Source organism: Dasypus novemcinctus, chromosome 13 (assembly GCF_030445035.2).
Source record: "Dasypus novemcinctus isolate mDasNov1 chromosome 13, mDasNov1.1.hap2, whole genome shotgun sequence".
NCBI classification, from domain to species: domain Eukaryota; kingdom Metazoa; phylum Chordata; class Mammalia; order Cingulata; family Dasypodidae; genus Dasypus; species Dasypus novemcinctus.
Genome location: NC_080685.1, coordinates 95,466,212 through 95,479,504, shown reverse-complemented (window position 1 = coordinate 95,479,504; position 13,293 = coordinate 95,466,212). Strand labels below are relative to the sequence as shown.

Below are 13,293 nucleotides of genomic sequence, written 5' to 3'. Positions count from 1 at the left end.
TCATCCCCAAAATAATAATACAGAACTTGCACCCCCTCCGCTCAAACACCAATCCCTATTCTAAAGTTAACCCAGTGTTTGTGCTGTTAATATCTGAATGCACACGTCACTGGAAACTTAGATTCAAAAGACTGAATCTCCACCCCAAAACCAAAAAATAATAATTTGAATAATAGTAATTTGACGTTTATGGCAAATCATTTCAACATATACAAGGAGGAAAGAGAAGAGGAAATGGAGATGTCAGAGGGAAGCCGAGTGACAGAATGCATTCGGTCTGGGCAGATGTTTATGCGAAAAGGGTAGTGGAACGTCAGGGAAAGCTGTATATGGACTCCCGTGCGCGGGTCTGGAGGCGCCAGATCCCTCTGTGGCAGAGCCAAGTGCGGGGTGTGGAGGGAGGAGGCCGTCCCTGCCATTCCAGCTCCAGAAGCTTTACGTCAAGGACCGGAGGGGCGTCTGGTCAGGAGCACCGTGGGCGTACTCTGGGGACATAGTTTGACTCTCTGACCCATGCTCATCAGGCAACCCCTTCTTCCCAGTCTCAGATCACATCCTGTTTGCCTAGTACAAAGTTAAAGGGCTTTTTTCTGTTCTGAGATGAATCAAATTTCTTTCCATCTTCAAGCATTCCCATGTAGTGCACCAAGCTGGCCTAGTCGCACTCAGGGAAGGCGCACCTGTCTCCCCGGCAGATGTCTCCACCTGCACGTCCAGAGATGGTCTCCACCTGCTCACCTAGAGATGGTCTCCACCTGCACGCCCAGAGATGGTCTCCACCTGCTCGCCTAGAGACGGTCTCCACTTGTGCACCCGGAGATGGTCTCCACCTGCTTGCCCAGAGATGGTCTCCACCTGCTCTCCCAGAGACGGTCTCCACCTGCTCGCCCAGAGACAGTCTCCACCTGCACACCCAAGGCAGCAGCAGATGCTAGCAGGGAGCATGGACCCAAAGTGGACCTGATGGCAGCACTGCAGCTCTGCCTCCTCCCTCCTCGCCTGTATTATTAATAGTTTTTGATGCCTCGGAGTACACTCGTCTTCCACAGCAGTCCTCAATGTTCAGTAATAAAATGCATATGTATGAAGCAACTCTTTGAAATTCTCTCAGCCAAGGTGGTCTATACTGGACATTCTTCATAAATCCCCAAATAACATTTTTTTTTTTTTTGCACATGAGTGTACTTTGTTCTCTGCCACAATCAGTTGGTCATTTAGAGAACTGCATTATGGAGAATTGATGTGTGGAATTGGTCTGCTCTTTGTTAATTACTGGGAGATTTGAAATGAAATTTAAGGTTGAGAGAGTTAAGTGCTCTTTTAACATATCAAGGACTAAATGCTATATTGAGGGATGTGGTTTGGGAGGGTGGATGGTTGTAGGTTTGATGATGGCAGATAATCCTTACAAAATAAGATGCATGAATTAAAAATATATTCAATATCAGACAAAGAAAACCAGAAAACCAGAAGGTGTACAAAAGTATGGTGCCATTAGGGTGCATTAGACTTCCCTGTCAGTGCCAGGTCCAGAGTAACCCATTCTCCCCATGGCATAAGCGATAAGACCTGACTCCATGATTGCTCCTTTCTAGGTTAGTCATGATTATGACTTAGGGGTTGACTTATAAAATTAAGTTAGGCCAATTAGACACTGACTTTTTTGAGGGGTGGGGAGATCTTGCATTGGGAGACAGAGAGCAAGATAACTGGTAGTGGGGCAAAGTCAAAGGTGTTTTGAGAGTTATGGTGAGAAAGGGACTATGGTAGCTGGGCTGGATTAGTTCAAAATGAAGCACAGACTCACAGAGAGAGCAGAAAAAAGGAGCAATATGCTGAGAGAAGCAGGTATGCCATATCTGTGCCATTCCTGGGAAACCTGGGGTGCTTTTGTTTCCTAACGGCTTTCCAGCTGCAATTCCGTGAGGCCAGGCTATCTATCCAGGGATGGACAAAAATAGGTGAGTGCCCCAAGTGGGTCAGTGGTTTGGCACCCTTTCAAAAATAATATTCTTTAAATGTTCAACATTTATTTACTTAGAGAGTAAAGGGAAAGACTAATTTCCTAATGTTAACGAGAAAGGATTTATTATATGCATTATTATTGGAAATTACTGAGCCAGATGATATCATTGGAAAATATTAAATGATTTAAAACTCACATAGTAAAATCAACTATGTGACACATTCATTGGGTTCTGATCTTCTGTTCGCTATGGTAGATGACTTAGGCACGTTGTCAACATTGGGAGTTTTGCATGCAGGTGCACAGACACGTTGGAAAAAAATCCCTCAATAAATGTTCTTGTACATATATCTGTGACTAGAGAGATGGTTATTCTTTGATTCTTAGCATGAGTTTTGCTGGGTGAAGTGATAGCAACAAATGTTTTTTTTTGGTGAGGTGTGGGGGCTGGTGATTGAACACAGGACCTTGTATGTGGGAAGCCAGCGCTCGACCACTGAGGCACACTGGCTTCCCTGAGCTATTTTTTCCACTTTTTTTGTTTTTTTTAGTGTTTTGTGTTTTCAGGAGGCACCGGGAACCAAACCTGGGGCCTCCCGTATGTGAGGTAGGTGCTCAACCGCTTGAGCCACATCCACTCCTACAGGAACATTTTTAAGGCTATTGGTACATATTGCCAAATAGCTTTAGACAAAACAAAAATAAAGGACTAGAGTTTTTAAAATGAAAAATGAAAACCACTTAAAGTGAATAAAGTAATCACGTCCTTTCCCACTGGGAGTAGATGAAAGTGCCCGGCTTGCACCTACTTTGCTGAGCTGATGACATTTTCAACGATTGACAATTTGGTAGGTAAACCAACCAAGCAATCAACAAACACGAAACAAAAACCCATGGTATTTAGTAGTTAAAATTGCATGTCTTTGTTTATTGTGAGGTTGAACATGAATGCTCTGCTCCTCCTGAACTCAGCCGTCCTGGGAGCAGGAATATTTTGGTTTTGCTTACTATGATAGGAACCCGATCGTAATCCTTCATTTCTCTTTTTAAAAAATTATTCTAATAAAAATCATACAAAGCTCACTGTACAGTAGGCAGATCAGAAGTGTGTCAATGTAAGGGTAAAGCCCCCTTTTTTTTTTAACACAGCTGATCTCACACTACGACTGTTCTGCAAATTGCATTTTTCTTTTAATGTGTTTTTTGACAGTGTGTCTGTATTTAAAATTATACGGCATTTTTAAAAAAAGATTTATTTTTTATTTATTTTTCTCCCTGTCCCCGCCATTGTCTGCTCTCTGTGTCCATTCACTGTGTTTTTCTGTGTCTGCTTGCATTCTTGTCATGCGGCCCTGGGAAACTGTGTCGCTTTTTTGGTTGTTGTTGGGTCATCTTGATTCATCAGCTCTCCATGTGTGCAGCACCTCTCCTGGGCGGTCTGTGTTCTTCTCGTGCAGGGCGGCTCTCCTTGCTTGGTGCACTCCTTGCGCGTGGGGCATCTCTATGCGGGGGACGCTCCTGCGTGGCACAGCACTCCTTGCGCAGCAGCACTGTGCGTGGGCCAGCTCACCATACAAGTCAGGAGGCCCTGGGGATCGAATGCTGGACTCTCCATATGGTAGACAGACGCTCTATCAGTTGAGCCACAACCACTTCCCTGGCATTTCTTGAAAATTTAGGAAACCTGTCCTTAGTGGTGGATTTTTAGGTTGCTTCCAAAATTTTTTTTTTTTTTTTTATGATTGTAAACAATGTGAAGACAAGTGGGCTTACTGCTGTGGCCCCACTACTGAGCACCACATCTGGCTCAGAGTGGACCTCAGGACGTATTTTCTGACTGACTCAAGGAACGAATGCTTGGGAAGTACTCTGTGAGTACATCTGTAGAATACCAGTCCATGCCTCTTCTTGAAGCAGCTTGAGTCTATTTCTACTCATTGAAATCAACACAGATTTCAACAGGAAGCCTCCTTGGAGCTGGCTCGACCATCTAAAGTTATAAATTCACACCATGTCAAACCAGTTTTCTACTTTATTAATTTCATATTCAGTTATGTTTCAATGTTATACTGTTGTCAAAGTTCACAACAAAAGAAGTTGCATGTGTAATTCATTTTCTGTATTTACTGTTAGAAAAATTTTGTTAGCATCTCAATAGGCAAAGGACATGGCAAAACAATATACAGAATAAAAATATAAATAGCCTATAAACGCAGAAAAATGAAATTCATTCGTTAATTACCAGACTCTTATTAAATGCTTACTGCATGCCAGGCACTATTGTAGGCTTGAGGATATAATGGGAGTCAAAGACAGAATGTCACTGCTCTCAAGAGGGTGAGGGCCCTTACATTCCACCTCACAAGGAAACAAAGACAAACACCCTTTTCTTTTATCTATAAAATTCTCACTTGCTGTAAACTTTGACAGTCCTGTGAAGAAGATGTAAGGTGAGCACTCTCATGGACTCCTGGTGGGAAAGGTGTGCAGTTCTGAGATTCTTTTTTTTTCTTTTTGAGGTGCTGGGGCTGGGTATTGAACCTGGGACCTCATATGTGGGAAACTGGTGCTCAACCACTGAATTACATCAGTTTCCCCAAGTTGGTTTTTTCATTTGTTTGCTTGTTTTTTAGAAGGCATGTGGGTTCAAACCTGGGACCTTGAAAGTGGGAAGCAGGAGCGCAACCATCTGAGCGACATCTGCTCCCTATTCATTTTAATTGATTTTTATTTTTGTATATTTAAGAAAGTCTATTCTATTGTTTGATTCATCTAAAGCAGATTGGCAATATGTGCCCATAATCTTTAAAATGTTCCCATCATTTCACCCAGTAAATCTAGTACTAAGAATCTATCAAGGGGAAACAGATGTGGCTCAAGCAGTTGGGCTCCCGTCTACCATATGGGAGGTCCAGGGTTTGATGCCCAGGGCCTCCTGGTGAGGGCGAGCTGGCCCATAAGGCGAACTGGCCCGTGTGGAGTGCTGGCCCATGCGGGAATGCGGCCCCGCGCAGGACTGCCGCCCTGCACGGGAGTGTTAACCAACACAGAGAGCTGGCGCGGCAAGATGACGAAACAAGAGACACAGAGGAGAGAAACTAAGATGTAGCAGAACAGGGAGCTGAGGTGGCACAAGGGAATAATCACCTCTCTCCCACTCCGGAAGGTCCCAGGATTGGTTACCAGATCCGCATAATGAGAATACAAGCAGACACAGAAGAACACACAGCAAATGGACACAGAGAGCAGACAATGGGGGGAACTGAGGAGGAGAAATAAATGAAAAAAGAAATCTTAAAAAAAAAAGAATCTATCAAGGAAATAATCATTAATGTAGCCATATATTTATGTGCAAGAACATTCAATATAGGATTTTTATAATAATGAAACAATGGAAGTAAACTAAATGTCTGAGAATAGGAAAATAATTAATTGGACCATAAAGCTCTATCTGTATCTATAGTTATATCTTATCTTTATCTATACTATACTCATACCTATACCTATATCTATCTCTACTTCTATCTAACTGGAAAGAAATACACCAAAAATATTAGCATGATTATAACTGGATCATAGCATTGTGGATTTTTATTTTGAGCCTTATAATCTTCTTCATTTTCCAAAGTTTCAAGATGTATTTATGTATATACATTATACACACACACATATACATATACACACACATAAAACATTTATAATCATAGAAACATTTAAAGATTGTTGGGCATTGTTCTATCATTACTTTGTGCCTTCTATTTATAATCTTTTATGAGAAATTTATTTTAGAAATAAAATAGCTTCCTGCTGTGCTGCTGTATTTTGAATATAATCTTATCTACACGCCAATTCCATTTTCTGTCCTTTTATTTTCTTTTAAGAAATTCAAGAAGCGAATCTGAAACTTAAGCCCAGCTTCTACGTTGAGTCTAATTTCAGTTCATTTATAATCTCTTCTTAAGTCTTAATTTTCTATTTACATATTTTCAAAGAGTATTTGTTATTAGCCTTCTCACACTCCTTGGTGAGTAAAAATAAAGACACGAATGATGGTAGAATGCTGCTCTTTTTGTGCAGAAGGGCTCTCAAATGAAACCCATAGTCTAGTAGGGGCAACTGCCTTGACTGCTTACGTTCTACCCAATCTCTCAAGGGGAACACACGTAAGCAATAGTTGTCATGGAAAACATTCTGTTGTTCTTATCCTGTACTAAATTATCACTGGCTTCAGCAGGTGTCTTCTCCCACTTTCAAGTCTCCCCTACTCTCTTTTGGGGCAGCTATAACATTGTACTCCCAGTTGAAGCCAGCAGGGTCTGTTTCAACCCTTCAGGTTCTTCTAGAACACCTTCTCTTGAATTTAGGCAATATGACTCCTGGAAATTTTATGCCAAGATTGCCGATTCTTCCTCTGACCCCCTTCTTGGCACTCCTCCAGGTCCTAAAGGTGACATATCTATACACACACACCCCTTACCTCCACAGATTGCTGCCCATCCCCCCATAGAGAGTCCAATTCTGCAGCCCCCCTCCCATAAATGCCCATATTCACATGTATAAATACTTCCACTCACTGTGAAGGTTATGGTCCTTTAGAATTACTGCTGAGGTAATTACATTTAAGAGTAAAGACGCATCTTTTCTTAGAATAATTAGAACTACTGGAGTGAAGGATAAATCTCTCCATCCCACTCTAGTTCTGAGGTAACTTCACATCTTAGACTTTGATCCCACCCCCACCCAAGGCATACCCCTTACACTAAGGCACTTGTCCACCTTTCAGGAAGGAGTGGGTATGTCAGAGCTCAAGGCAGGGACGAGATTATTATCTGTATGTTCCTGCGTTTATGCAAAACGACGTTTTGGATATCCAAATCCTGTTAGTTAATATGTGTAGTTGAAAAACCTGTTTTGCTTTGTTTTCCTCTCCCCTTAAATGTCAAATTCTTGAAATAGGTTTGGACCACACAGGCAGCCCTCAAATGACAAACATGTTAGGATCCAACAAGTGACTTCATATGCTGGTTTGAGCTTTTCCGACAGAAGTATTGTCTTATGAGTTATTTGCCCCTGGCTAGTCAGTTTATGTGCCTGAAATACTGCACATTTATGTTAAAAATTGTTTGAAATATGCTTTGAGTGAGCTAACCAGAAAAAGGATATAGTTGAATGACTTGGAAAATATATTTCTTGAATGCTGAATTTTTAAAAGAAGGCTTACTTGGAGAAAAATGAATAGGTAACTGGTTTCTATGGTGGAGCTTCCAAAGAAAGGTCTGAGGATTCTGAGGTTAATGGCAAGGTTCTTTTACTCCTTTTGATGTATTTCCATACCGGATATTTAAAGAAACCCAGTCTTTGACTTTGTCTCATTTCACTTGAAAATGTCTTTCATTTTTCTACACAAAGTTTTTATCCCTACGCTTATGTGGGTCTGGTGTGTTTAGCATTTGCATTAATTATTGTGGCCATTAAAATTTGAATCACCGGTGAAGCCAATAAAGAGAAAGAGGAAACAGGATTTCCAAATCTCACTTACCAAAATGAAGGTGAGAGAGAGGGAGGGAAAGTGCCTCTGGTGAGTACTGAAGAGTATTTCGTATGAGGTGGGGTAAAATGGGTTCTGAGAGGAGAAAGGCGCAGAGGGTTTGTCCTTGAGACCTCTGAGGAGGGGTGGAGAAGGGGAAATGCATTAAGTGCTCTGTTCCAGCTACTGTGTGTGCATCTGACACCATGTGCCATAGTTACGGGATTCACAAAGCCAAAGGGCTTTTCCACAATTGAACCTAAATCAAGAAGAGCCATTTTGACTAATGGCAGATAAACTTTTTCCAGATGTTTTCAAGTGTTCCCTGACTAATCCAGTGATTTTTTTCATTCAAAATCAAGTATTATTCCCTCTCATAGTAATAATTCACAAACACCATCTAGAAATTCACATTTTCCCCTTCTTTCTCCTTCTTCACTCTCCCCTGCACCCACTATCTGATGGAAGACTGTTTTCATGGTGGACTTTGAATTTGAAAGAGAGAGAGGGTTTGGTTTTGTGTGTGTTTATTTATTTTTATTTATTTCTCTCCCCTCCCCCCCATCCCTCATTGTCTGCTCCCTGTGTCCATTCACTATGTGTTCTTCTGTGACCGCTTCTATCCTTATCAGTGGCACCGGGAATCTGTGTTTCTCTTTGTTGCGTCATCTTGTTGTGCAGCTCTCCATGTGTGCGGTGCCATTCTTGGGCAGGCTGCACTTTCTTTTGCGCTAGGCAGCTCTTCTTACGGGGCACACTCCTTGCATGTGGGGCTCTCCTACATGGGGGACACCCCTGTGTGGCAGGGCACTCCTTGCGCGCATCGGCACTGTGCATGGGCCAGCTCCACACAGGTCAAGGAGGCCTGAGGTTTGAACTGTGGACCTCCCATGTGCTAGGCGGACACCCTATCCATTGGGCCTAGTCCATTTCCCTGTGTGTTTGCTTAAATACATACATGTTTGACACGTGGGGTATGTGTGCTATGGGGGCACATGTAGGGGTGTGTGGTGTGTGGGACACAGATGGGGTATATATGTGGTTTGGAGTACACATGTGGGGTGGTATGGAGGGCATACTTCCTTTCTAGTCTTACATGGTTCTTGGCATGGGTGATGTGAGGAAGACTGTTAATTGTTGATTAACATCAGTGTTTTTTATTGAAATTAAACCTCTGATTTTTGGTTGGACGCATATCCACTTTGAATAAAGACCACAATTGCAGTCAGGTGTGAGCACTGGGATGTGGGCAGAAGGGAAGTATATCCTTCTTTCTCTATTCTCTCTAGTTAGGATTCTAACATAATGGTGAGCCATCTTGGACATGCAGATGAGGATGACACACTATGGATGCTGATTTGGAGAAGGAGGAGTCTGGGTCCTGGACAACCTTTTGGGGGCAGAACTACTATATTAGCTCTGGACTGCCTACCCCTGGCTGTTTAATGGGAGAAAAATAAATTTCAATTTGTTTAAGTCATTGTAAATTCCAGTCTTTGTTATAGCAGCTGACCTTATTATATCCAAACTATAATGTGGTAGGAGCAGGGGAGTCTAACCAACGAAACTGGATATAAAAGTACATAGAAACTTGATCAGTAGGTGCCAAAAAAGGTGTTAATTGGTGGATGAATATGTATTGTAGGGAGGTTCCTAGAAGCAGCAGTATGATCTCTGTTGATGCTAAAGAAGTAGCCATGTTTTTACAGAACATATTAAATGTAGGGTTTCCCTCAAGAATCCTGACAGGAGCACATATTTTCTTGGCAATGTAATGTAATACCTGTAAATGCATTAGGGATTAAAAATATTGCTTATCACTGTAATTCAGTAAGTGACCTAATGAATTCCCTGGAAGACGTGATAAAAATTCTGCCTCAAAACTCTTTAGCTGACCTTCGGGCAAATTTGAGGTTGAGCATCCCATGTTTATGGAATCCAGAATTTAAGGAGGAAGGATTAATGAATATGTTTGCTAACTGTTTAAAAGAATACAGCAAAAAACAGCGACTATTCTTCAGTTAGGCAGAGACAGCAATGTGTCTGTACTTTGCAAGTTCACGGACATGCTTTGAAGCAACCTGGCTGAAGCAATAGACATAAGAGAACGCGGTCCACTGTCCAGAATCCATGGAAGCTACAAAGTGACATTTGGTAGGTGCAGAAGACATGTAGAAACAGGTGATCAGAACTTCATCCTGCTCTTGGGTTTCTGCAGCAGTTCCTGTTCCTTCTGAGCACATTTAGAGTGTGCGAGCATCATAGAAAGTAAAATTCTCCAAGCAAAGGTGACGCACATCCTTTGCCTAGGATGGCTGTATTATAATATTTAATCAGCTAAATCATGAAAGCCGCCTACACGGTGACTGCTGTGAGGGCTTTGGCCAATGCCCTTGGATGGATCTGGGGATGCGCTCAGCACCTTCCCACTCAGTATGCATCTGGAAGCTCTCCCTTCCTTTCAGCCCAGAGAGAGGCCGTGGCTGGGGAGCATGCAGAGCCCGCGTGGTCTGGGAAGCAGGGATGCATAGCAATCACTCTGGCGGGTAGCACAGACACACTGCCCTTTCATCCCACCACCATTCAGGCCTTTTCTGGAGCAGAAAGTAGAACTCCTTACAACATAGGTGGCATTGTTTGTTATAACAACTAACATTCATAAAATCCTTAACCATTTAAGAAGTCCTCCAGGTTGTTTGTTTTGTTATTGCCAGGAACCCCATTTAGGTGGCTGGTTTTGGCACACTTTCCAGCTTCATTCTTCCCTTGACTCATCAACAAAAACATATCAAAATTCTCTCCTGGGCCCAGGAGGAAATGGGCCCAGGAAGCCCCTGAGCTAGAAACTCCCTGGATATTTATTGGGGATAACTTCTGATGCTGCAACCATCCAGAGTATCAGGGGCCGCTCTTGATCCCACAGTGTTCTCTTCATGAACATTTCTCCTCTGTGCACACTCCCTCCCCACCCAGTTGGTTGTTTAAATTAGACTTTTAATGTAGCCCGTTCAGAGTTTGGAGACTATGCCAAATACAGTCAGGCCTGTTACTAATATATCTTTTGTTGCTGTTCATTTGACCTTGCCTTAGCTTAACACACTTACCAGGCAACTGCACATTGTTAAAGTATTTCACTTCTGAGTCCTACCTTGGCATCAACTCACTTCACCAACCTACACCTCTTGGTCACGGAGAGAGCAAAGTCCTTTTTGTTCATTCTGACAAGGTTTCTTTCTTAGGATCAGGACAGACTGTACTTCCAGCAGCCTCGGAGGCTCCCCCCACTCCCCCACCCCCGGGCTGCCATTTGCAGGTCACAAGCCGCCAGGCTTCTTTTGGCCACCCTGAACTGTTCGTTGTTACTTTCAGGGATTTTGTAGCCTACCTACCTTGATCAAACCCTTATTGTTTAAGGTCCCACTTGTTCTCAATAGTGTTTCTTGTCCACTCATTGTGCCCCTCACTGAGGTTATACACTTACCTCTCTAGTGAGTGTACCTGCCTGCTCTGGCATATGGGCAGGTTGTTAACCAGCTCTTGCTTAATATCACTGTGATCATTTCATCTTCAAGTTTCTAGTGTGTTATTTCTCTGCAGGGCAACTGATAAAAATTCATGTTCACCGTGGAGTTAGCGCCATCCCTGGCACGTTTCCCACCCCTGCCTTCCACACCGGTCCCTGCCCCACTCACCAGCCGTCGAGGAGACCACCACAAGGCTTCCATTGCTCTGCTTCAGCATGGGCAAGGCAGCCACACTCATGGTCACGTAACTGAGGAAGTTGACTTCCATGCTTCGGCGAACTAGGTGGATGTCGTTAGCAAACAAAGTCATGGGAGTTTTGTGGATGTGGTTGAGAATGAGCATGTCTAGTCCTCCTGAAAGAAACGGCTATGTTGAGAGAAATCATCTGGGGCTGATACCTTCCCATTCCTTCCACTCCCAACACTCCATGGTGACACCGGAGGGGGAGGGAAGAGAAGCAGCCTTACCCATGAGCTTTCCCGCTTTGACAACAACTTGTTCCGCGAAGGTCATGTCCTCCATGGTACCAGCAATGTAATTTGCTGAGGCTGCTCCGAGCTCCAGGCAGTGGGCTACCACCTGCGGGGACACAGCAACAGAGCCTCAGGCTTGGCTGCAGACCTTTGGAGGGCAGTCTCTGTAGTTAGGGGGATTAAAGTGAGAAGCTGTTCACAGCCATGTTTTGATATGAGACGTTAGGTGTGTGGATGTTGCTAAATGCAACCTAACCTGATTATTTATTTATTTTGTAAAGATTTATTTATTTACTTATTTCTCTCCCCTTCCTCCCCTCCACCCCGGTTGTCTGTTCTCTGTGTCTATTTGCTGTGTGTTCTTTGTCCACTTCTGTTGTTGTCAGCGGCACGGGAATCTGTGTCTCTTTTTTGTTGCGTCATCTCATGTGTCAGCTCTCCGTGTGGGTGGCGCCATTCCTGGGCAGGCTGCACTTTCTTTTGCACTCGGCGGCTCTCCTTACGGGGCGCACTCCTTGTGTGTGGGGCTCCCCTACGCGAGGACACCCCTGCGTGGCAGGGCACTCCTTGCGTGCATCAGCACTGCGCGTGCGCCAGCTGCACACGGGTCAAGGAGGCCTGGGGTTTGAACCGTGGGCCTCCCATGTGGTAGGCCGATGTCCTAACCACTGGACCAAGTCTGCTGCCCCTAACCTGATTATTATCTTCTTTGAAATAATGGAACAAGGTGGGGGTAAAAATGGATAACTTATCACAGTGCTGGGGTTTAAGGCCATGATTTAGGCTCATGGGTTTCTGAAAAAATATGTTTCTGAACATATTATGAGTATGGATGTTGGTTTCCATATGGGTAACTATAGGTTACCCATACTTATGCTTGTGAGTCTAAGTATATGAGGGGAATGTGTATGAGAGTCTGCATAGGTATGAGATTATGTATTTGTAAGTATGTACTAGAATTTCACTATTTGATACATATTCATATATTTATGATTCCATGTGTAAATGTGCATGAATATGGACGTCTATGAGCATCTGTGGCCCAAGTACTCTGTATGTGAGTATGCAGTATATATGTGTTTATTGGAATGAATGCTAAAATGTACATATTTGTATCCTTGTTGGTGGGTCAGTGTTTGAACCCTATATATAAGAGTACAAATTTAAGTATATATTATATATATATATACACACACACACACACACACAAACACACGCATACCCCTGTAACCCCTGTATATATATACAGTATATAAATGAAGATTATCTATCTATCTATCTATCTATCTATCTATGAATCTACCTACCTACATTTCTACCTACCTTATCTATCTACATCTGTGTGCGGATATCCCAGCTTCTATATGTCTGCATGTATATATGTGTGAGTATACATAAGAATACATGTGATCTTATGAGTTTCCATGTGTCTACAGGCACAAGACACTCACCTTCTTCAAATTTTCCTTTGACCTTGCGGTTACCACCACATGGGCTCCCATTTTCGCCAGTTGATAGGCCATTGCCTCTCCAATCCCCATGCTGGCTCCTGTGACAATCACTTTCTTTCCTTGGAGCATCTCTGGGGAACCCCAGAAGGAAGTAAGGCAAGTATACAACTTGGCAGCAAAGTTTCTCTTCTTTCTCTGGAAGTGGGCAGCTTTATCTCAATGTCTACCTTTTAAGGCTTATGATCCCAGATAAATTTGTTTCAAACTGCCTATAATCACTGAAGGAACACTTCAAGTCTTTCATAAACATGCTCTGAAATGGGTTGGGGTAGGGTGGGGTGGTTGGCTTGG

At 43.1% G+C, this 13,293-nt stretch overlaps 1 protein-coding gene across 4 annotated transcripts in view; it reads right to left on the bottom strand.

The window, feature by feature from the left end:
* HSD11B1 (hydroxysteroid 11-beta dehydrogenase 1) overlaps window positions 1–13,293 on the bottom strand; it is a 47,694-nt gene that overhangs the window by 15,070 nt on the left and 19,331 nt on the right. For 2 of the 4 annotated variants that reach the window (XM_058275140.2, XM_058275139.2), the window contains exons 3-5: window positions 12,943–13,073; window positions 11,486–11,597; window positions 11,186–11,371 (exon numbers count right to left, since the gene is read on the bottom strand). In XM_058275140.2, the coding sequence (XP_058131123.1) occupies window positions 11,186–11,371; window positions 11,486–11,597; window positions 12,943–13,073 (429 nt within the window). Of the gene's footprint in view, window positions 1–11,185; window positions 11,372–11,485; window positions 11,598–12,942; window positions 13,138–13,293 lie in introns of all 4 variants that reach the window. The other 2 variants (XM_058275141.2, XM_058275142.2) reach the window with 1 other exon arrangement.